General features: G+C 48.7%; 1 protein-coding gene across 4 annotated transcripts in view; it reads right to left on the minus strand.

The window, feature by feature from the left end:
* Positions 1 to 4,922: 4,922 nt before the first annotated feature.
* The window catches only part of daam2 (dishevelled associated activator of morphogenesis 2), a 75,883-nt gene continuing 56,336 nt past the window's right edge, over positions 4,923 to 24,469 (minus strand). For 2 of the 4 annotated variants that reach the window (XM_030356133.1, XM_030356132.1), the window contains exons 11-26: positions 24,069 to 24,207; positions 21,571 to 21,629; positions 21,177 to 21,361; positions 20,479 to 20,784; positions 19,974 to 20,081; positions 18,810 to 18,839; positions 16,939 to 17,045; positions 15,824 to 15,908; positions 15,376 to 15,482; positions 14,799 to 14,887; positions 12,746 to 12,914; positions 12,165 to 12,272; positions 11,833 to 11,893; positions 11,348 to 11,479; positions 9,782 to 9,952; positions 9,035 to 9,247 (exon numbers count right to left, since the gene is read on the minus strand). In XM_030356133.1, the coding sequence (XP_030211993.1) occupies positions 9,035 to 9,247; positions 9,782 to 9,952; positions 11,348 to 11,479; positions 11,833 to 11,893; positions 12,165 to 12,272; positions 12,746 to 12,914; positions 14,799 to 14,887; positions 15,376 to 15,482; positions 15,824 to 15,908; positions 16,939 to 17,045; positions 18,810 to 18,839; positions 19,974 to 20,081; positions 20,479 to 20,784; positions 21,177 to 21,361; positions 21,571 to 21,629; positions 24,069 to 24,207 (2,069 nt within the window). Of the gene's footprint in view, positions 9,248 to 9,781; positions 9,953 to 11,347; positions 11,480 to 11,832; positions 11,894 to 12,164; positions 12,273 to 12,745; positions 12,915 to 14,798; positions 14,888 to 15,375; positions 15,483 to 15,823; positions 15,909 to 16,938; positions 17,046 to 18,809; positions 18,840 to 19,973; positions 20,082 to 20,478; positions 20,785 to 21,176; positions 21,362 to 21,570; positions 21,630 to 24,068; positions 24,208 to 24,469 lie in introns of all 4 variants that reach the window. The other 2 variants (XM_030356134.1, XM_030356135.1) reach the window with 2 other exon arrangements.

Consider the following 24,469-nt stretch of genomic DNA (forward strand, 5'->3'; position numbering starts at 1 on the left):
GTAGCAACCCTTAAATGAAACAGCAAAATGTAGACAGCTGTGGTTTTGAATACACACACACACACACACACACACACACACACACACACACACACACACACACACACACACACACACACACACACACACACACACACACACACACACACACACACACACACACACACACACACACACACACACACACACACACACACACACACACACACACACACACACACACACACACACACACACACACACACACACACAGTGACAACACGCTCCAGTCCCCACCAGGGGGATCCGGGGGCGAGTGGTGGAGGGCGTGTACCGCCGCCATCCACTAGCCGGAGGCAGAGAGCACTACATTCCTCACCCTCATCAGCCAGATGGGGAACACCTGGCCGGAGGGAGGAAAGGAGCGGGCGGACATCTTAAAAGGCAGCCGAGGACTCATTCCAGGGGAGAGGCTGTCAGACCTACAAGGAGGAGGCCATCGACACGTCCCAGGCTACGAGGCTCACGGAGACCCTAGCACAGTGATATATACCTTGTTCTTTTGCCTATTCTTGTGAATAAACGCAGACTCTGGCTTATAACCAGCATACCGAGTGTGGTACTTGCCGTGACAAACAGTCTCTTACGGAACCGGGTTGCCACATATGGTGGAGAACGCAGGCACTTGGAACCCACTACAACCCACGGTGAAGTACCCGCTCACATAATGCAGAACCCAGATGGGGCTGCTGCCGTCCAGTGTCAACAGCAACTCCAGGGGCAGGCCGCCGCGATACAGCGGGACACTACGGAGAGTGTTGCCCTGCTCCGCGAAGCAGTGCTCCGACTCACCCAGCACGCCGTCCGCGACTCCCCGACCGCCGCCCCGACCAGCCGGCTCACTAACCTCGGCCCAGATGACGACGTGGAGGCCTACTTAGAGGTATTTGAACGGACCGCCCGGAGGGAGAGCTGGCCGGAGGACCAGTGGGCCCACATCCCCACCGGACCCGAACAGCAGGTGAGCCAGGACCTCTCGACCGAGACCGCCGACCAGTATCCCGCCCTCAAACAGGCTATACCGGCCTACTACGGGCACAACCTCGCGGCCAGGGCCCAACGTTTCCACGACTGGCGATTCGACATCCGGGGTGCGGTACGAACACAGATCGCCCAGCATGGCCGCCTGGTAAGAAGGTGGCTGGCGACCGGCGAGGGGCCCAGCCCACAGGACCGGGTTCTTATAGACCACACCATTCGCCAGCTTCCGCCAGATGCGCGGAGGGTTCTGGCCCACCATCATCCCGACACAGTGGATGATCTTATCCGGCAGCTGGAGAACTGGCAGGTAGCCCAGCAGCTGAGTGCCAGCCCCCGGACCATCCCGCGGCCTACAGAGACCCGCCGAGACCGAAGGAGACCCATGACCTCGCGGCAGACACCCCCAGCGGAACCGCCGATCGTGACCCAGGAGGGCCGTGAGGGGAGGCGGTGCTACACCTGCGGCCAGACCGGACACATAGCACGATACTGCCCCGGAGACCGGGATGTATCGATGCCGTTGGCCTAAGCGGACGAGGGGATGCGCCGAACCTGCTTGCTGGCCACCTGTTGGGCGCAGGGGATGTCCGGGACCCTGACAATACCGGCGCGGGTCATGAACCGGGACACGCAGGCCCTCCTGGACACTGGCAGCGTGGTAACCCTTCTCCGCCCCGACTTGGCGGGCGAAAGGAGGGGGGGCCGATGGAGGTTGCCTGTGTACACAGGGACACCCGTACCTACGGGACCTGCCATGTGGTCGTCCGGACCCCCTACGTGGTGTTCACGGCCCGGGCAGGGATAGTTCCCCCACCTTCCGGTACCGCTCCTGATTGGGTGGGATTGCGCGATATTTAATCGGCTGTGGAACCCGGAGCGGGGACCCCGGCCCCAGAGAGAGCCTCCCCGCCGAGCTGGGAGGATGGCTTGACCGGCCTACGGGGCCACGCAGCGTCCGGCGACCCCGGGGGAGACGACGGCCGAGGATCAGGGCTCCAAAGGGAACGGGCCCACGCCACCGGGTTCCCCGATCCACACAGCAGGGGGGTCCGCCCGGTCCGGATCGCAGGGGCCTCCCCCAGGCACAATGGACACCTTAACGGGCACCTTAACAACCCACCCGATAGTTCTCCCCTCACCGACTTCTCGGACTTCCTACCGGCAGGGGGAGTAGGTACTACTCGGACGGGCCAGTTCGCCAGTGCTCAACTACGGGACGCCGCCCTAAAGCATGCCTGGAGCCACGTCCTCGCCCACGACGGACAAACCCAGGACTCGTGAGTTGCTTACCGCACCCACATTTTAGCACCAGGGGGGGACTGCTCTACTGAGTAGTGGAAAAAGAGGGGGAGGTGACGGAACAATTAGTGGTCCCACGACCATACGTCAGTAAGGTGCTCCCCACCAGGGGGATCCGGGGGCGAGTTGTGGAGGGCGTGTACCGCCGCCATCCACTAGCCGGAGGCAAAGAGCACTACATTCCTCACCCTCATCAGCCAGATGGGGAACACCTGGCCGGAGGGAGGAAAGGAGCGGGCGGACATCTTAAAAGGCAGCCGAGGACTCATTCCAGGGGAGAGGCAGTCAGACCTACAAGGAGGAGGCCATCGACACGTCCCATGCTACGAGGCTCACGGAGACCCTAGCACAGTGATATATACCTTATTCTTTTGCCTATTCTTGTGAATAAACGCCGACTGCGGCTTAAACCAGAATCCCGAGCGTGGTACTTGCTGTGACAAACAGTCTCTTACGGAACCGGGTTGCCACAACAAACAAACACACACTCACACTCAAAGACATATGCACATAACCCCACGAACAACAGACGTAAAGTGCACACATAGCCTACAATATATTGAACACAAAGGGAGGGATGAGAAAGTCAAAAAGTAACCGTGAAAAAGTGTGACGTGGATGTTGTATATTGTTTTACACTTTGGATCAAGGGTTTAGTGCAATGGTATCATGAAGCATACTGACTCACGCTTCATGGGTTTAACCGTTTCAGAGAATTTGTAGGAATACACGAACAGGCTAGCTAGTTAGTTGTCTCTCTGTAGAACACATGGTGAACGAGTAGCATCCAGCTGCAGCCCCGGAGCCCAGCACTGTGGTGTGGCAGGTTGGGTTTTTCCTTTGTGTGACTATCAATGTACTTATCGCTGTATAGATAGAGACAATTGATAAGCAATACATTGAGCTGTGTGATGGAGAAGCTGTTTGATGTAATGGTATACGTTGGAGAAGATCTATCAATAGCTATATATATATATATGGCCAAAACTGCCATAGTGTAGGGGTTTGATTCCCTCTGGGGACGACCCAATTCATATATGTTAGAGTTTTCGCGGATCTTATCAGGGGGGCACCAGATCGAGGCAGAGCCTGCAGGTCACGCAAAGGCTCCTTACGTGGGCGTTTCCCCATTTTCTAAGCCTGAGGGCTGTCCATGTTCCAGGTGTCCGGAACACAGCGGAAAAACCTACTCTCTCTCTCACCAAGGCCACCCCCCGGAGAGTGGACCCTCCATACGGAGGAAGTTGTGGTTCTCGCCTTCTTGAGCTTGTCCCGCAGGCTTGATACTCCACAATGCGTAGTTTGTTAACTAAAGCTCCACAATACGCAGGTTTTTTTGGCTAAAGCTCTACAATGCTGTTTTTTAACTAAATGTCGTGACTTATTTTGCGGTTAATCAAAAAATTCATGGTCTTTCGGGATTTTGGCTTTTTAGACACGCTCGCTCCTTTTGATTCCAAAAATAAGTCTGGGATCGTCCGTGAGCTTTACGGTATTTATTTCACTGAAAAAATAAAACATGAAGGATCAACAAAATCCTGTTCCAACATATATATCAAAGGGGCTGTCACTGGGCGGTTAAAAAACTGTACCGCTTTCCATCTACCTATTCACCTGTGGCTCCTCTCCTAAATACACACAGGTGCGCTTCATCAACCCAAATACGGCATCCCAGCATGTCAAATGGAGAATATGATTTTACTAAATGAAAACAGATAAAATAAACAATTAACTCAAATGGCTAAGCCAAAACCATCTTGCATATTAATAAATAAATCAAACATGGCCAAACCAAAAAATGGCTCTAACAATCATGGGTCTCTCATGCGTCTTCGCGTAGAGTCTGTAAACTTTGTCGGTGGCCTGTTGCTTTAAATATTACCGCTGTAAAGGATTATGGGTTACAAACATCTCCTTTCCTTTTTTAAAGGTTGGACAGGAGTAACCTATGCTAAAGATGGGTTAAAGGCTGCATCGAGGCACCTTTCCTATAAGCACTTTTAGAATTTGAACAATTTCCATAGTATTCAAATTCAAAGTATTTCTGGGTCATCTCGCACAAAAAGCACAAAACAGAATCCATAGAGGCCCGTTAGCCTCCTTGTGGAGGGTGTCCATGACTGTCTTCTGCTCAACTGTCAGGTCAGCAGTCTTCCCCATGAATGTGTAGCCTATTGAACCAGATGTAGAGACCATTAAAAGGCTTAGTAAACCTTTGCAGGTATTTTGAGGTAATTAGCTGATTAGAGCTTTTTATTAATTTATTTTCTTTCACAATATTCAACTTTTCTGAGATACTAAATGTTGGGTTTTCATGAGCTGGAAGCCATATAGATATAGATTAATAAAAAATAAAGGCTTGAAATATTTCACTTTGGGTGTAATGCATCTATATAAAATGAGTTTCACTCTTTGAATAATTATTGCAATGAACTTTTCCACAATATGCTAATTTATGAGACTCATCTGAAATTAAATACATATCCTATTCTGACTCCTGCTGGGCAGTTTAACAATGCATCCACCAGGCAGAATTAGTTGCAACTCTGACCCCTGTTGGACATTTCGTAGTAATGCACCCAACTAAAAAAAAGAAGAACCTCCATGTTAGGAACAAAGGTTTATTGTAACCCTACAAAAAGACACAGGGATGGCAAAGAAAATAGAAAACTAAATAAAATCATAGAAATGAAATAAGGGAAAGACATTCTCATAAGTCTGAAAGCTATTCAATATACATGGACCACTGTATAATCATATATCGTCATTTTTTAATTAACATTTTATTGTATTTGTAATGCTGTGTATACATACAACATGTAGCAAACTTAATAAGGCAAATAAATAAGGTACAATTTACACGAAAACGTAACATTCCTCAACCAAACATCGAGAATGATGTGCACATTGTTAGAACTATATCCTTCGGTGGAGGTTTTCAAATCTTCTTTGTAACCATGAAAAAAATATAGAGATCCCCACACTTATACATCTTCAAAAAGTGGGTGCAAAATACTTTCTTTCGGGAGCTAGTACAAATTGTGGAGTCAAAAGTGTTGCAAGCGATTTCATACTAAAAGGGTCTTAAGAAGTCAAAGGGTCCCCCTCGGTGCACCTTGTTTGAGGCATGCAGGCTGACGCCCAGTGGCGAATTAAGGAACTGCATTATGGTGAGGTCATCTCCCCCTTGTTATTTTACACATACTGGGAGGAGGAAAATCCATAGGATTGGAAAACAATGCTAATGCACTCTTGTAAAGCTGTAGCATATATGGAGGAGATTTTTTCGTTTGGCCTACATATCCACTGGTCGCTTATGTCAATGTGTTGACTACAGCGCCACACATCCAAACCCACTAGCACCTTGTCTTTTTTGTCTTTCTGGGATGCACCCCATTATTCTGTCATCACTTCATTGTACAACCCATAATTTACCATCCCTCCATAGTGCACCTGCACCTCATCAATTACCATTAGATCATAAACATATTCTGTACAAACACAATTTTTCTTTAGATCTATTTTTTCTTGAAAGGAAGGGTGGAAGATAAGATTATGAAATTATCGTCGTGAATGGAAGTGTACCATTCTGAAAAAAACTGCATTGAATCAAGTTATTCTTTTTTTTGCTATATTTTAAACTCCTAAGCCAGTCAACACATCCTCACTCTAAAACAGGTAACAATATGATTAATACTGACCAAGTTGCCATTCCCGTCGGTAAATGGTCTCACGTACAATATGGGTTAAAGCTGTTTGAGGAAAATTCTAATAATCTGAGAACTGAAGTCAATATCTGGGAGTTACTTTTGGTTTCATTAACTGTAGCAAAGGGGGAGACACCGGCGCCACACACGCTTACTTATTTTTTAAATCTCAGATGAAAGCTTTTGAACCGAAGAGGGCCTCTTTATGTTTACCAGAGAAATGAGGCAATAACTTTGCGAAAAGGACCTGGTTTTGTCTTATTAATATTCTATGGCATAAAAGATGAAAAACACACATTAGAGGTGTTTGAGGCCATTAGCCTTGTGTTTTTATTAGAAATCCTAGGTTGGCTACCTTGTGTTCTAATAGACGTCTTAGGTTGGCTACCTTTTGTTCTTTTTATTGAAGTCTTAGGTTGGCCATCTTGTGTTTTAATAGACTTATTAGGTTGGCTCCCTTGGGTCTTTTTACACTGTGTCAAGTGGCTTAGGATTCAAGTGCTATCCTTCGAGACCTATTTGTGTTTCCAGCATTTTAGCTATTGAGAATCAAATAAACGATTAAATTGACAAAATAATAGGGTGCATTTAACGACAGTGTAAATTAATGCGGAGAAACAGGTTTATTTGATCACCCCTTGTAACGGGATTGTTCTTTAAGTTCCTTGATTTGTCTTAGCCTAAAACAGGATTTTGAGAGTTATTTTTCATTTGCTCGTCTAACACAACTATGTTTGCATAGACATCTTGCGCGCGCACACACACACACACACACACACACACACACACACACACACACACACACACACACACACACACACACACACACACACACACGACTATGTACCAAAAGCAAACACAATCCAGACCTTTCCATTAAATAGCAACAAACATACATTTGGCCTTGCATCTCCCTTCATTCGACTTACTTGTAGCCCAGAAAATATAAATTTCAAACTGCCTTCGAATACAAGTGGACCTAGGCTACAGAGGGCTTCCATCTCGTCTACAGACTTGGTGAAGGGTGTCAAATGTAAACAGGAAGTTCAGATCATTTTCTCTCCAGGCGCATTGTGTTTGAACCCTGGTACAGGCCCGCCAGAGCATTCTCATGGTTTTGCTCAGGGTTTTAGTACAAATCTCTCAAAACACCAGTATTTTCATCCAATCCATCATCAGACACGGTCAATCTTTCGCGAGACACCTTGTGTCCAAGGTCTGATTTTGGCAACGTCAACACAAGCCTGTCCATAATTTCAATCCTTTTCCTATTTGGATAAACAAATGTTTCTCTTTGCATCGTTCGTGTTCATCCTGTGCTTATTAATATTTGAACTGACATTCAACACGATTTCAACACAAACAGGCTAATATGTATCCCCCCTCCCCCCATGCAGAACTTCAAAGTGTGTTTTAAAGAAGAGCACAGTGTGGTTAAGATGTAGTTGGTACTAAAGGGCACAATTCTCCCTTGGAAAGGAAAGTGCAAATGTGGGGAAAGGAAAAGCAGATGTCCTAATAATTGTAAGTAACAAAAAAAGTACAAAAGGTAAGGACATTTCAATAGCAGTCCGTTTTGCAATGTGAAGACATAACCTCAAATGTGTATACAAAGACCAAATAATGCAATGAAAACATAAAAAAACGACATCTTTGCAATTAGCTTGTCTGAATCTAAATATATATACTCCTAATTGCAGTATATCTTGCATTAATACATATACAATTTTCCACTCTTTGGCACTCGGTAATGCCAACGCAATATTTCTCTTCTGGTAACAATTGCAGAAATACCCCAACAGAGGCCTGGCCCCTGCCCTCTTTACACAGTGAACCCAGCACACGCTGAAAATAGGTTTTCCGTGCCATGTCCTCAGGAGCCGTCTGCCAGAAGAAAAAAAGCTTCCTCGTCCTCAACTGTCTATCTTTCCGACTGTCCGTCCGTCTGTCCGTCCTTCCTTCCTTACTCCCCCTAACTGGGAATGCTGTGTGCTGGAGCACCCTCTCAGGTAGGACAACCAATATCCCCAAATCTGCCCCATGTATTTTGCTCACACACTCCCGCTATAAGAGCAGCTCACAAACATACATACATCTGTAATGGTGAAGATTTGCCATCAGTTGTCTCATTGCTGGCCGTTGAGGTTCCAGTGGACTAGCGGTTGGTGTCTAGGAACCTTCGGTCAAAGGGTGACATGGCATGGGACAGAGGACGAAGCAAACGTTGGCAAACAAAAATGAACATCAACGGGACGTTGTACCACACCGAAATGTCCCGATTAGACAGTTCTGCAACGAAACGGGAGCGGCCGTCTGGCTCGTCCGATCCGAGCTCGTCCTGTCCGAGCTCGTCCCGTCCGATCCGAGCTCGTCCCGTCCGACGCAAGCTCGTCTCGACTTTTGGCGGCGGGTGCCCGACTTCCTGTGTGTTTTTAGAGACGAACAGGGGGTCCCCTATAAGGGGGCAGGCAGATCTACTGCTGATGTCTCACTGTGGGACTAGTGGGTAGTTGCCAGGAGAGCACGGAGACATAAGGTCAAATTCCGTTAAGGTGGTGGTGGTGGTGGGGGCATAGTGTGGTCATGGCAAACGCAGAACACATGGAGGGGGGGGGGGGGGGGCTATCGTCATCACAGTGGTCCACCTTAATGTATCTCAGAGGGGAGTTCAGGTGGAAGTACGGCGTGGGAGAGCCGCTCAACTCGAGTTCGGAGTTTGTGGAGTGTGACGTCCTTCAATCGCCATGGCAAGACACGCCCACACACACACACACACACACACACACACACCCCCACACCGCAACACGGGCCCGAGTGCAGCCCGTGTTTTTTCAACATAGGTCCTCTTCAAACTTCATCGATGGCCTGGAGGAGCCAGACTTAACGTAATACTAATAAGTAATAAGCAAGGTGTAGCTGCGTGAGTGCGCGCGCCTGCCGGACCGCCAAGCCGCGGCCGACTCGCGCCGTCCATTTGGAGCCAGGTGTGTGTCAGGACCCCGGTCTAGTTAGTAGGTGACCTTGGCCACGGGCCGCTCCCGCCCGGCGCCCTCCGCCAGGCTGTTGACCGAGCGTTTGCGGTTGCGCTTGAACTTGTTCAGGTCTTTGTCGAAGACCTCGCCCGAGCGGAGCGCCGACACCAGGTCGTCAAACTCCCCGCCCACCTCCTCGGAGCCGCCGCCCTTCTTGGACCGCCGCTCGCGCTCCCTCTGCTCCTTCAGCTAGAGGGCGACAGAGTGCAAGAGGGTGGGCGTTAGAGTCAATATCTCTCTCTCTCCTCCATGCCCTTCCCTCTCTTTCTCTCTCTCTCTCTCTCTCTCTCTCTCTCTCCCCCTCTCCTCCTCCTCTCCCCCCTCTCCTCTCCTCTCACCATGGCCTCCATGCGGGCCCTCCTCTCCTCCTCTCCTCCTCTCCCCCTCCCCTCCTCTCCCCCCTCTCCTCTCACCATGGCCTCCATGCGGGCCCTCCCCTCCTCTCCTCCTCCTCTCCTCCTCCTCCTCCTCTCCTCTCTCACCATGGCCTCCATGCGGGCCCTCCCCTCCTCTCCTCCTCCTCCTCCTCCTCCTCCTCTCCTCTCTCACCATGGCCTCCATGCGGGCCCTCCCCTCCTCTCCTCCTCCTCCTCCTCTCTTCTCTCACCATGGCCTCCATGTGGGCCCTCCCATCCTCTCCTCCTCCTCCTCTCCTCTCTCACCATGGCCTCCATGCGGGCCCTCCCCTCCTCTCCTCCTCCTCCTCCTCCTCTCCTCTCTCACCATGGCCTCCATGCGTGCCCTCCTCTCCTCCTCGTCCTTGCGCCGCTGCATGTTCTCCAGGTCCAGCCGCGCCTCGCCAAACGACTGCAGGAAGGTGTCGAAGATGCCGAAGAACTCGTCAGGCTGCATGCGGCCCTCCTCCTCTCCAAAGTGCTTCAGGGACTTGTTGTACTGGTCAGAGGAGAACCCCCACATATGGACGGATGGATGGATGGATGGACGGATGGATGGTAGAAATAAGAACAAGAGAACGGATCAGTAGAGCAACCCATGGAAACGCATGCTTTTATTTCGCCTTTTGTGGAAAACAGCAAGCTCAAACAGAAACAATCTATTTTTAGTATAGATTGTGTGTTAAGGACACAAACACACACACACACACACACACACACTTTATGTAAGACTTTGCTTTTGGACCACCATATGTCTCCTCTCTCCCAAGCTGTGCCTTGCTCGTGTGCCAGGACAAACTTGGGAGCCAATTTAGCCTCCGTATTCTCAAAAAGTGAGATTGCCCAAACAGATTTCTCGATGGAAAGCAGATGATATCAACCCAGATCAGAGAAGGCTTTTTAATTGAGGGCGTTATTAAAAGAGGAGTTTGAATAGTACCATTGCGACTTGTGAAAGTGGGTGTAAAATGAGCGTGGAATCTGAGCTAGCGTGATATGTGGCATTGTGCGAGCGTGTTTGTATGAGTCACAGAAGAGCCCATGCCTCACACAGCTTTGGTTGAATGTAGATACACTCTTCTCGGTCCTTTCACTTGTTGTCACCGATGACCTAGATTCAATATTTTCATCTGCTTGCTTAAGCATACAGACACAGATGTTGTCCGTTGTACACTGGTATTAAAAATGTCACCGTTTTGCTGGTGGAAAGACACTAAACATTGCCTTGTCTGTAATGTGTGGGTGTGCGGACGTCTGTCAAATCCCGACCAATCTCTGTGGATGAGACGGGGGGATGGGGGGGATATAAATCCCTTCCCAGCTTTGGCAGCCTCTGTGCCAATAACCCTCCGTGACCTTGAACAACTGTAATCCCTTTGTAATGGATGTTAGCCATGTGCGGCGGGCGATACACAAACTTATGGAAACACACACACACACACACACACACACACACACACACACACACACACACACACACACACACACACACACACACACACACACACACACACACACACACACACACACACACACACACACGTGTTGCCATGGAGACCCTGGGTGGGTGGCTGTGGTTGACTCATGCTCATCCTCCAGTGGGTCAAAGCCAACAGAAGACTCGGTGCAGGGGAAAACCCCGCGCCTCTGCTCTGTCCACGGAGGAGGACGGGGGAGAGCTGAGCCAACCGCTTGGGTTATGTTCTGAAAACACTGAAACTGAAGCTTCGCTGGGATATTCGCTCTCAGGGTATATTAGCCTTTGGCACACACACACGCCCACCCGTAATGGGATGGGCGGGAATAAAAGGAAGGAGCAAAAGGCTAATATACCCTGAGGTACTAGAGGGAATACCTATGGCTGACCTGGGGGGGGGGGGGTGTGTGTGATTACCTTGTCCTTGGCCTCACTCAGCTGGTCCTCCAGTTCAGAGAAGCTGAAGCCCGCAACGGTGATGAAGTCCCCGATCACGGCCACAAACTTGTCGCCCCGCTCCTGCGTCCTGCTCTGCTGGTACTGCAACTCCTGCAACAGGGGGGGGGGGGGGGGGGGGGGGGGGGGGGGGGAACGGGGGTTAAGAATCTGATAGAAAGCGACATTCAAAAATAATGTTCCTTACATAAACTAAAGTAGCTTTTAACGGCCGCGACATACTACAACGCAACGTGTGACGACCAAACAATTCTTTACACGGTTTTGTTTCGCTTCCGACACAACGTGGAATTGAGCAGCGAGTCCGTCGCTTCGTTGCGGGAGTCAACTCATTTGTGCGTGGTTAGCACGCCCCCCAAAACCGGGCTCCAGCAGAGCGTTCCTTATGGAACACGCCCAACCGTAGCATGGGAGCCGACTACAGCGCCCAGAGGAACGCCACTCACCGCCTCCAGGGCCCTCAGTCCAGTCTTGATGTGGTGCACCTCCTTCTCCAGCTCTGCCATACTGTGGGGGGGGGGGGGGGGGGAGACATGTAAGAACCTCTCTTTGCATGATGGTATCAACTGTTTTAGCTGTAGACCTCTGGATGGGGTTTCAGCAGTTTATTTTACTGACTCACTATTCATTCAATCAATTCAGTAGTTTCTATTCAGCAAATGTTTAAATAGATTATATTATTATGTATATGATATGATTACTACTACCATTTTTATATTTTAAACACATGCATTACACAGTGGGAATAACACACACACACACACACACACACACTCACTTGACTTTGGCCGCCTCCTGTATACTGCCCAGGTCCTGCTGGATTTGCAGCGTGTCGGGGTAGTTCTTCTCGAAGATCATGATCAGGTAGTGCAGCATGGTGATGTTTCTGGCAGACACAGGGCATGGTCAACCCACTTGTGTAGGCATAGGTCTTTGGCATTAGTCCAGCCTATTGCTATGGACGTGTATCACAACTTCAAGGGGCTTTACCAGAGAATCTTAGACAAAAAATAACTTTGAAAGCTAAAGAAGATTAAGAGGGCATCTTTTCATTCCTTAAGAAAAAGGAAAAACCGCTACAAACTGCCACAACTACTATAAAATTATTCAGTAGAGAGAGCATATACTGTATCTATCAAGATAACATTAAAGTTTGATTATCTATGCCACTGTATTTCTATACTTTATACTGCAACCAACATCTCTAGAAGTGAAGAAGCAGGAACCAGAACTGCCTGGATGGAGAACTTCCAAGAGCTTCACTTCCAAGCGACACCAGTGGAGCAGCAATCACCCACCATCCAGGAGTTTGAACTTGGAAGGCATTACTTTTCATTTGCTGGAGCGAGCGCCACCTACCGGTCTATGCTGGACTTGGTGTCGGCGATCTTGTTGAGGCTGGACACCTTGAAGCCGTAGGCGTTGCCGCGCTGGCCCTTGTTCATGAAGTTGCCGAAGGCCAGCACCACCTCCAGGACCTGGGTGAGGCGCTTGCTCCGCACCACCTCCTTGGAGGCACTGAGGATGGCTGGCCGGGGAGAGGGAGAAGAGGGCGTTTTATCATTCGTTTTAATGGTTATCTGATGGAAGGAACCCAACCTAATGTGGGAAACCAGTGCCAACTTAGTTGTTCCGTTGGTCTTCAGAAATATTGATCCTCATAAAATGGTCAACAAAAGGTGTCCAGAACCTCTTGCTCTTCTAACTGAAGACGATGGATGAAGATGGACTATACCATTCATACACTGACATGTACAAAGGAGAAACTAGCCAGCTTGAACTGATCTGTTGAATTGAACTTAATGTGCCCTTTTTCTTTCCCACTGAACGCTGGCTAACATATGTTGTATGCTAAAGGCTGAGGTACCTTAGGAGGAAGTCTTGGCCAACAAAGAAAGCTATAAGTAAACTCGTCAAGTGCTTCCATTGGTCAATTACCCAGAAGTCCCCTCTGTCTAACCCCCCCCCCCCCATATGAACTGTATTGGCTGAGTAGCAGGTGCTTTCCACTCCCATGCTGGAGTGCCTCCGTGTGAACCAGAGAACCAGAAACAGAACCCATATTGTTGCAGTTATGACTCTTGCTGCCATTACACAACATGGAAGCTCTCTCTATCTCCCCCCCTCTCTCTCTTCGTCTCTCTCTTTCCCCTTCTTTGTGTGTGTGCGTGTGTGCTTCTGTCTCTCCCTCTCTGGACGGAGCGTCACTGTTTTGGCTCTGGCCAGCGTCTGTTCTGTTGCGCCGCCATTGAACCAACTGGGTGGTCCTGGGAAATGGAGTCTTTCCATGTGTTTCCATCGGTATATCACAGAGAACCGATGAAGACATTGAAGCACTGAAATTGATGAGCAGGCTTAATATTGAAATACAAATACACCACAATGTGGTATATTAGAAGGCTTGCACCAATACCGAAACACCATGCTATATTTCCTTGCTCTGATGACTTCAACTTGAAACCTCATTCCACTCCAGGGATCTCTTTTATCTATGAGTCAGAGACAAATCTCTTTTAAACCGAGCATCAAATTATTCACAGATTATTTATTTAGTATGTATACTTTAAGTATACTTTAGTGTACCCTTAGTTGTAATGTTATTCACCTGATAAAGAACCTTTCTGTTTTATTATGCTACAGTATCCAACAGAGGCATACAGTAACAAAGAGCTATAGTGTAGTAAAGAAGTGTAACAGCACTCCTCTCAGAGACGGGAATGAGTTCCAGTAAATTCTACCAACGCCATGGTATTGGTTGATTATTAAATGAAAGCGCACAGCAAACACACACACACACTTTGGCTTCCCCTAGAATACTTTCCCTTGCTCTTTGATGCATCAAGCTGGAGTCTTTACGAGAGTGACTCTCTTCTCACAACATGTGCCAGTTTTCCAAAACAGCTTCCCTGGTAACCTAGCGTTATATTTAAGCTAGGAAAAAGGAACAACTGCAGCATACAGTAAACCAACCACCCCCACACACACACACACACACACACACACACACACACACACACACACACACACACACACACACACACACACACACACACACACACACAGTGTGTCTTCCCCACATAACAATTCCCACCCACACACAACTAACATTTGGTTAGAATCTTCAATGGGACCTTTGTAGACAAACCAATATTTAATTTGCTTGTTATGTTGTCCCTCTGAGTGTGTATTTTTTATTCAAAGCCATCGTAATCTGACCACCTAGATGCACATTCTAGGAATTAAATAGCATCCTCTTACCCTTTATATGAACATAAAAAGTATTTTGAACAAACTATTTTCACCAATACTACAATTGGGTTCATTTATGATCTTCTAATGACACATTCATGTAAATTGTGGCTTGTGGATTGGTGAGACTCTTGTGGCTCGTCTGGGAGCTGTTTCTCCTCACCTTCAACCTTGGGCTTGGTTTCTGCCAGTCTCTCCGCAAACTTCTTTTTGAAGAACAGCGCCTGCATTCTCTGCTGGTAGTGGTCAATCCTGAGGGAGCCATAGAAACAGCATGTGAGAGAGGAAACATAAACCATTGGGTAGGCCTTAACAACACCCATCCATCATTACTTCCACCCTGTCCTTAACACACAGCAAGGTTTGCTTCCATTTGTTTTTTATTGATATGCATATCCTGCATAACCAACCGGCAGCTTAAATGTAATGATCATGCAATATTTGATGTCATAACATCTTTATTTCGCAAGCTCACCTTTGACACAAAGACACTAATTGCAACACGCATAGCAATAGCTCAACCCCAAGAGGGTGGCGGTTCGGGGGTTAGGGGGGGCCTTATAATACATAGTGTAAACCAAGAACGAGTTCAAACCGTTCTTTGGTACTTACATGGAGATTGTACATTCGCGCGGTTCTTGAGATAAGCTCTTAAGGTTTATAAGCTTGCTTCCCATATGTATCCCCCCCTCCACCCAGAACCCTTCCATGCCGAGGGTGTTTCAAAGGCTGTGGGTTACCGGCTCATCTCGTAGAGGAAGCGGTCGGCACGGGCCATGCGCTCCAGCTCGTGTTTGTGTTCCTCCAGCAGGTCGATGTCACTCTTCTCTGGGATGAACTTCAACAACTGCCAGGGGACGGCGGAAGAACCGGAGAACAGGGGGGAACAATCAGTATGAGAAAAAATAAAAGCTGCAAATATACCATGGCAAAGTCGTCCAAATGCACCAGTCCACACCAGTTTAAAATTGTCCAATCAATATATGACCTGCTCAAATATTAAACTCAAAATATAAAAACAAATGTAAAAATCGGCCTACTCTTAGGATGACTGGTTTCCGACTACAATCCTTTGAAAGACAAGTGCAAAACACTTTGTAGATACTAGTTAATCCCAATCCAAACATTGGCGGCAGTTGGTGACTATGATTTGCATGGATTGCTCTGCCATTGCATCATTGCCCTTACCTGCTCCAGCATGTCTTTGGCTAGCTCCTCCCTCTCGTCCATCTCCAGGATGGCCCTCCTGATCTCTTCATTGCTCATTTTTAACCTGCAGGACAACAATCACACATTGCTGCACTACGTGGTATTGTCCCGAACAGCTTATTGATGAATATTGATGAATATTGAATATACAATGAATATTGATCCATCTGTTCAGAAACTCCATTGTGTGGGTCTCATGTAAATCCTTTCGTAAAATGAACTCATACCCCCTGAACCCATACCCCCTGAACACACACACACACACACACACACACACACACACACACACACACACACACCCCCCTCCGTGGCCAATAGTGCACTTATAGCTTTCTCCCTTGTGCTCAACCTAGCGTGCATGGAGCAGATGTGGTTAGTGCTATCTGATCAATGGTTAGGGTGGGCGAGTTAGGATCAATAATGTGCTCAACCGGCCCAACAGAGCCCACAGGCTCGTGGCCGTCCCCGTGAGGCCCTGTTCCTGTGCCCCAGGGATCGCTCATCCTTTGAAAATGACCTCAGTAAGACTGACCCCCACGATTGTGTGCGTTTGTCAGTTTTGAACCCCGAAAACCTGGTAGAGCCGTTTATTGAACTACAAGAGGGTGTGTGTGTGTGTGTGTGGAGGGGGTCCAATTTCGGTGTCTCTGAAAGAACGAGGCTTTGGTGGCGTAGGGATGTATAGATACTGCAGCCATATTGTAAAGCTGACCCCTAAATGGTGCACATTGATTGGTGTTAAGGTATAGTGTATCACTGACCACTTGCTGGGAGGCCAGGATCAATTTAGGTGTCACGTTATGGATGAGAAGTGGGGAGCAGAAGTGTCTTAACACTCTGCGCTTTGTTCCTAGCCCACTTTACCAAAATGGAATCAATGAGCGGTAATTCAATGACAACAGATGTCTTGAAGGGACCTTTGGTTCACTTCCTGGTCCTGAGCATGTCCATACATGCTCTCAACACCCAAACACACAAAACGACATGCATGACGTGGTCTTCATTCTTGCGATTACACCTCCTTTTGTGTACAAAACCCTCGACCAGAGATGTTCGACGTTCAGAAGGCAGCAGCGACGTTCGAGACCACGTACTTTGAGAGCAGGATGACGCAGTTCTGTGCGCGACGGCCATCGATGACCGACAGCTCTTTGACCTTCCTCGTGCTCACGTACAGGTCGTCCATAGAACCCGTTTCTTTCTGCACGGAGACAAAAGAAATAAAAAATAAACACAACAAAGAAAGCATGTTCGATTTCGGACAAAACAGCAAATTTTTTTTCTCCTTTTCCCCTCCCCTGGACACTCTAGTACTGAGTTGTTCAGGTTTAGCTGCGGTGCCTCAGATCTGACCGGCTGCCGTAGACGTCACGCTCCGGTTTGGAGCGACGAGACCGCAGGACACGACCACATCCAAAGGCCGTGGAGAGGAGCCGTTATGGAACCCATCACTCTGGGGCTGTTTTAATAAAGCTAACCAGTGGAAACCCGATGATCGGCAGCGTGATTAAGTGCCGGGCAACATGTTGCCAAATCATTCGTCAAGAGCGAAAACGCTGGGCCGCCACGAGTTGAAATAGATGCCCTGGCCAAGTCCTACTGCATGTATCAGGTGTTACGCGGCGTTTATGAGAGAGCGAGCAAGAGTGAGAGAGAGAGAGCTAAAAAGGCGAGTGTAGCCATGAATTCTCTAGACCGAATCATGCACGGCATATAAAAACATTCAGAAAATGTCGTGAAAAGGCTCGACCGCCATTGGTCCGTTGGGCAAGGCGCAGCAAATCCAGCGGCAGTCTTGGGAGCCGATTGGTTTTGGCGAGTAAACACTGGGCGCATGCACTCCTATAAACCTCTCTGCAGAACAGGAATAAAACCTCAGTTGAGGCCTACGAGATATTTTGCAAAGCTCCACACAAATCTTGATTTAGAAAATAATATATATAAATAACCCCCCCTCCGCCACACACACACACACACACACACACACACACACACACACACACACACACACACACACACACACACACACACACACACACACACACACACACACACACACACACACACACACACACCTAAAGAGTACTTCTGTCTGGGACTTGAATGTAAAAATATGGAACTACATTTGGAGTCTACGTGGAATAGCAAACGCTATTCGTAGCCTCATCTGGTTTCCTGCCCGCTGCGGTAGCTGTGCATGGTGTGTGTGTGTGTGTGTGTGTGTGTGTAAAACGGATGCCGCTTGTAAAAACAGACTCTTTTTAAAGGGTCCATGTTGCCCTCTGTGACCGACAAGACCCATGGAGGTCGGCACTGGAGCAAGCAACTGCCAAAGACATGTATTTTTTACACATGCTCCAGGGCGTCTCTGACGGACTACGGTTCACACATAAGTATCCACGTAATTGGCGTGTCAGTTTTTCTTCATCTGTGAATCCGTAACTTTAATCATGCCGACACAAAGGGGTTCCGATACGGGGTCACAATAAAACATCGGGACTGAGACGGTTACGGGGACGAGGGCACTGGCACTGGGACAGAACCGATGCTGACGTGCAGAATTAGTCGGACGACGTTAGTAAACCTGCCACTGTGAACCCCCCCCCCCGCCTCCCAATTGAGATCAGATGTACTTCAGTACATCCAGACTTTACTTTGTACTTTATTAATCCAGTACTTCCTTAATCCAGAACAGAGGAGTCGTATCCCTTTCTGGATTGAGGCTCATAAAAGCCAAGGCCACTTTTGCTTTTATGGACCCGGTGAAATGAGTAGAAAACATAAGCAGAGGAACACCAAACGCAACACACACAGACACACACACACAGACAAAACATTCACAGATACTTTCTGCACCCGTCCCCGTCGTCCCCTTTCATGTCGACGGTCTGACGAATCACAGGAGAGAATGGGAGGCTCAGTCGGGGGCGGCGGGGTATAAATGCTGCGGAGGCCCTCTACTCACTTGTTTGAAGGATTGGTTAGTGAGCAGCTCCTGTTCAGCCAGTGGAGGAGCGTGCAGCGAGAGAGGAGGAAACAAAGCCCAAACAGTAAGTGAAACCAGCGTGCGACAGGTCAACGGTTCAGGACTGAGGTGGTGGCACCCACAAGCAGGTGTTAGGAATTTAAAAATTAAGCAAGAGCATCAAGGAAAAGGAATTGTACTTTGTACACATCGAAGAACATATGGTCTACAATGATCAGGGTTATCCTACAGGGATCTAGTAAAAACAAAAAGTGGTTCTCTGTCCAATAAAGGGCCATGCAGGCAATTATACAAATCATTGACTGACATGTTTGACCCTCATCTGATTCCATTGCCGGTTGGAGCAGGGCTGTCATTGTAGCCGTGGGGATGCCCTGGGTTTCACGGTGGCAATATTACTACAAAACCTCCCTGCTGCTCTGCTAAAGAGACCAGTAAAAACACCCCCTCTTTGAACACATATCAACTGTAATTAACAGCCACGGCGCCCCAGTTATTTAACTACAAAGTCCTGGGGGAAACAGCACTGCATTTCATGTGGCTGGCACTGTAGGAGTGGAAGGCTTGTAACCATTTTGTAATGTTTCCACAGGGAGATATGCATTGCCCTCCCATCGCGCTTGTAGCACACTCCGTATCAATGCTGATTACTAGAAACCATATTTGTGATGAATAAGCTGCTTCCATCATCAGAATAAGACGGCTCAAGCTGAAGTAAACCCTGTAGCGTCGCAATGCATTATGGGCAATTTTGAAAACCATAGTAAATTAAACTACTGGGTAATGTTGTTCTAAAGTTGGATGGGTTTGTGTATTACTTCAATCAACATAGTTCCCTACTCCATCTTCATGCAAGCATTAACGCTTGCGCAAAAACACTTCTAGAAAATGGCATTCTGGGTGACCAGCTTCTGTGAGCAGAGCCCAGGCCTTGATGGCACACGTGCAAAAGCACATCCCCAATCAATCTATTTCAAAAGATAATCAATTACTGCAATCAATAATACATAAAACCTTCTCCCTAACCCATACCCTCCCTCCCCCTCCATACCATTAACACAACAACAACGTTAATTAACACAAGTGCAGTCCAACATGTCCGTCCTGCCCACAATGCAAGCATGGGGAAAGCCAGAAGCGAACCTGCTGTCTCTGGTACGCTGAGAACATCTTCTCAATGTCCTTGAGGTCCAGGATCTGGAAAGCCCGCAGGTCATCGATGTCGTGCCAGATGGTACCCGTGATCTTGTTCTGGGAACAAAAGGCAAAAAGAATTGAAGAAGTGAAGAATAAATTCAGGATTTGAATCCCATGCCGTCTCTGCACACGAGATTAGTAAAGAACTATGCCTAGAAGACGTTTAAAGAAAAATGGGCTGATCAGGTTCATAAATAATGAAAGGATGGTAATCATTCATGTTATCTTCCTATTATTGCATTAATAGATAGTTTAACCTTTTCAAAGAAACCTACAGTTTACGCATAGGTTATTATGAGTTCAGAGAGACTTTGCAGAAGTGCATTTTATACCATGTCACAATGGTGGGTCTTTCTACCATCCCCTCTGTTTTAGGAAACCGCAACACACATCATTTTAATCCAAGACCCGTGCAAAATACATGCAGTGCTCGGCGTCCGGACTACGATACCTCTCCCAGCTTGGCCCAGTTGAAGGACTTGAGGGGATGGGAGGGCTGGGGGATGGACTTGGAGCGCTGGCTGCTCGTCAAGCCGAAGGAGGGCGGAGCCGGAGGGGGCGGGGCTCCAAAGAGAGGCGGGGCTCCGGGCGGCAGGGGCGGGCCTCCGGGAGGAGGTGGCGGCGGGGGAGGCGGGCAGCCGAAGGGGAGCAGAGGAGGAGGAGGAGGCGGAGGGAAGCCGCCCATCATGGGGGGCGGAGGCGGAGCCACGGGGGCCCCGGGAGGGGCGGGAGCGGCCGGGAACGCCACGTTCCCTCCCTTTTGGGAAAGACGACGAGAGAGGTGAAAAAAATCAAATCAAATTAGACTATATTTGAGAAATCCGATCAACATTTCAAAATGGGCAGCCTTCGTTGCGAGGGTGGTGATGCAAACTTCCCGCCGATTTGTAACCATCGTTTATCTTTAACAGGGATAAACCTTTGGTCCTGACAGCATTGTGAGGCGGGCCTCAGCTACTTGACCGATGGTTGATCATTACAAACCGGTGGCGTCGCTATCAGATACGATAAGTGCATTACCCTTGAGGTCTTTCACTGGGCTTAGGGCCCAGGATCAAACCCTCCCAATCCCCGCAAGACAATAACAATCGACTCCCAATTACGAGATTGCTTTTGCTCCAACGTTCAAAGCATCAATGCGAGTCTCACTGCAAAGTCGTGGATCCGCGACGACAGGTCCTGGACGTGCTCGCGGGCCGAGCGCAGCTCCTCGCCCTCGCGCTGCAGCTTGTCCTTCATCTTGTTGAGGGTCTTCATCATGTCCTCCTTCTCCGAGGTCTTGGTCTCGCACTCCCGCTCCTTGCGCTCCAGTTTAGCCATCAGCTCTGCGTGATCTATAAAAAAGGAAAATATCTCTCAAAAAATGTAAAGTGACAGCAGCAGATTGAGGCTAGAATGTGTATTTGAGAAGGTCATTGTGATACAGAGTGTGATAATACACTTGACTGGGTTTGACCTCAAGCGGATCGGGTGTTTAGCACATTGTGAGGTGCAGTTCCTTCATGGGCCACCAGGGCGCAGTGTTACCAACAACCAGCCTCACCTTTCCTGAATTTCTCCGCCTGCTCTCGCCACTGCTTCACCTCATTCTCGTTGACCAGCCTGAAGGATGAGAACAGGAAACGACACAAGCATGAAACCGAACCTGTAGATTTACAAGACATTGCACGGGCCTCGCTCATTCAAGAGCACTTAGGAAGCAAGCAGGGTGGAGTTGGGATCTGTTGCAGTCTTACGAGGAGCCGGGACTCAAACATTTAATGAAATTCAGCTTTGTATGGTTTGGCAATTATTCTTTTACTGGGAATCATGGTCGATTTACCAAATATGCGCATGAAATTCGGAATGCTTGCCAGTTCGGAACCACATAAGCTGCATAGCATAAGCTTTATGGTTTCAAGTTATATCCATGGTTATGGCAAGCTCCAGACACTGGGTCTGCAGAGGTTTTTAGTGGATTGTTTGGACGTGAAGCTGAGTTGACCGGTCACATTAATGATGCCAGAGACAGACCTTGTGCTTTAGGTTATAAGTTGAATCGGATGGAAAGTATTTAGAGGTTATGAGATGGGAATAGAGATTGAGACATGACACCTGGAGCCTTGAAGGTGGCCGTGGCTAGATCTGAGAGAAGAAGAAAACAGGAGAATAATGACGGTGCAGGCTGCAGCGGGAGGCACAGAGAGCAGGCAGGACAAACCAAGGGCGTGTAGCACAGCAGGTCACTTTGCACTGGTGACTAGAATTAAAAACACAAAACACTTTCTGCGCAAGTGCTTGTGTTCTTAACCAAACAAAAAACTTGTGGACTTTATAATCACGGCAACGCCTTCTCCTGCTCAAGAAAACGAGTCAGAGCGTTCATTAAAAATAACGGCATTTATTTTGTCAAACATTTCCACTGTAATAAATATCTTTTGCAGGTTTTTTTTTACTTCAGGAAGAGTGTTACATTTCGGGTGAGGCGCGCAAGCGAGCGGTCAGAACCATCGCCACACAAACCGCCGGTGATTAACAACCAGGTCCTCTGTTTGCTTAACCTGCCCCCCCCCCCCCCCCCCCCCCCCCCACACACACACACACACACACACACACACACACACACACCCCCCCCCCCCCCCCCCCCCCCCCCATCGGCAAGCAGCCAATATAATGGACCAAAAATACATCCCGTACAGAAGGATAATTAGCCCTCCCTTTCCGGACACACTGCAAGTCTAACCCAGACTCAGACTGGACTGTGAGACTGGCCCGGCCTAATGGCCTCCAGGTTGACGATGATAAGAGAGGTACCGGTCGCCTTCACCAGACCTGCTCCCTTTCTGCAGCTAAACAGAACGACACTAAAGTGTGCTGCTGATGGCGTAAAACAGCAGCTGTGGAGCCAAAGCGGGTGATGGGTGGGTGGGGGGGAAGGGGTGTACTACAGTGTCCAAGTCCCCCCACTGCTGCACTTTCTCTGGCGAGAATAAACAAGGGAATGACTGATGGAGCCCACACGTTCGCCAGACAAACTGGACCAGGGGAAGACCCAGAGTGAAGGGCCAGATGAAGTAGACGAGAGGTTGTAACAATTAAGTGTGTGTGCGCGCTCCACGGGAGCAGGATTCATCACAAATAAAGCGAAGTGAAGAAATGTAAGTCAATTATTAATTTGGAGGGAGGACAGGCAGGCCATTGTAAACTCCCGGTGATATGCAGAGGGCTGCTTTTAAGCTTTGGAAAGGAAATGTTTTTCCGAGGCATCTTTTTATTGCCAAGCCACTGCTTCGCAGCACCTGAGCAGGGCCAGACTTGGCCGGCCTGCCGGGGCCTGATGGGATTAGGGCTGTTTCTCTTTGATCTCGGGCTTCCGCTTTCATGCCACTGGGAGCCAATGGAGCGTCGCTTCCTCCGACCTCGCCGCCACATCATCTTCCCCTCCGTCGTCCAATCAAAATCCCAAAGCCGCGCTGTAGGGCAGCACAAGGGAGGAACGCAGAAGCTTGGCACACAACTATTTCTGTTTGTGTTGTTTCCACGGCGAGGAATAATTTATAGACGCGGTCACCCGTTTATGGCATTTTCTACTGCTTGTTTTGCTTGGCAGTGAGGCTCTAGTTTTGGGGCAAATTTAGGGCTTTGTTTTGTCGTCTTAAGTGTCTTTTTGCTGAGGAATGAAACACAAATTGCGGTTACATCATACAGCTTCTTGCTGGTGAGGCTGTGAGAGTGCACTAGGAGACTAGGAACCTTCCGGAGACGCGAGCCAACACACAAACCAAGAGGGGAAAAAGACGAAAACCTCTTGGACCCCACTCAGACAACATGGAAATACTGTAGACAGAAGGATGGGGACGCGTGTCGCCCAGTACCTGTATACAGTAAAGAGCAAGGGGGCGTGTGTGTGCATAAGGGTGTGTGTGTGTGTGTGTGTGTGTGTGTGTGTGTGTGTGTGTGTGTGTGTGTGTGTGTGTGTGTGTGTGTGTGTGTGTGTGTGTGTGTGTGTGTGTGTGTGTGTGTGTGTGTGTGTGTGTGTGTTCCAAGTGCAGGGCGGCCTACATGCGGATGATGTTTTTGACGCTGAAGTTCTCCAGCGGCGCGGCGTCGGGGTCCTCTCCCTTGTCGTCCTGTAAGACGATCTGCTGGAGGATACGGTCCAGGAGCTGCCAGTGCTGCAGGCTGCCTCCGCCTCGCTTATCTGGGGGAGGGAGAGGCACAGAGGGAGAGGAGAGACAGGGAGAGAGGCAGAGACACAGAGGGAGAGGAGAGAGGCAGAGGGACAGAGGCCCATTGAGAGACAGGGAGGGAGACAGACACATTGAGAGACAGGGAGAGAGACAGAGAAAGAGACAGACACATTGAGAGACAGAGAAAGAGACAGAGACATTGAGAGACAGGGAGAGAGCCAGAGACACATTGAGAGACAGAGAGTCATCGAGACAGAGAGAGTGAGAAAGAGA

Source organism: Gadus morhua, chromosome 5 (assembly GCF_902167405.1).
Source record: "Gadus morhua chromosome 5, gadMor3.0, whole genome shotgun sequence".
Taxonomy (NCBI): domain Eukaryota; kingdom Metazoa; phylum Chordata; class Actinopteri; order Gadiformes; family Gadidae; genus Gadus; species Gadus morhua.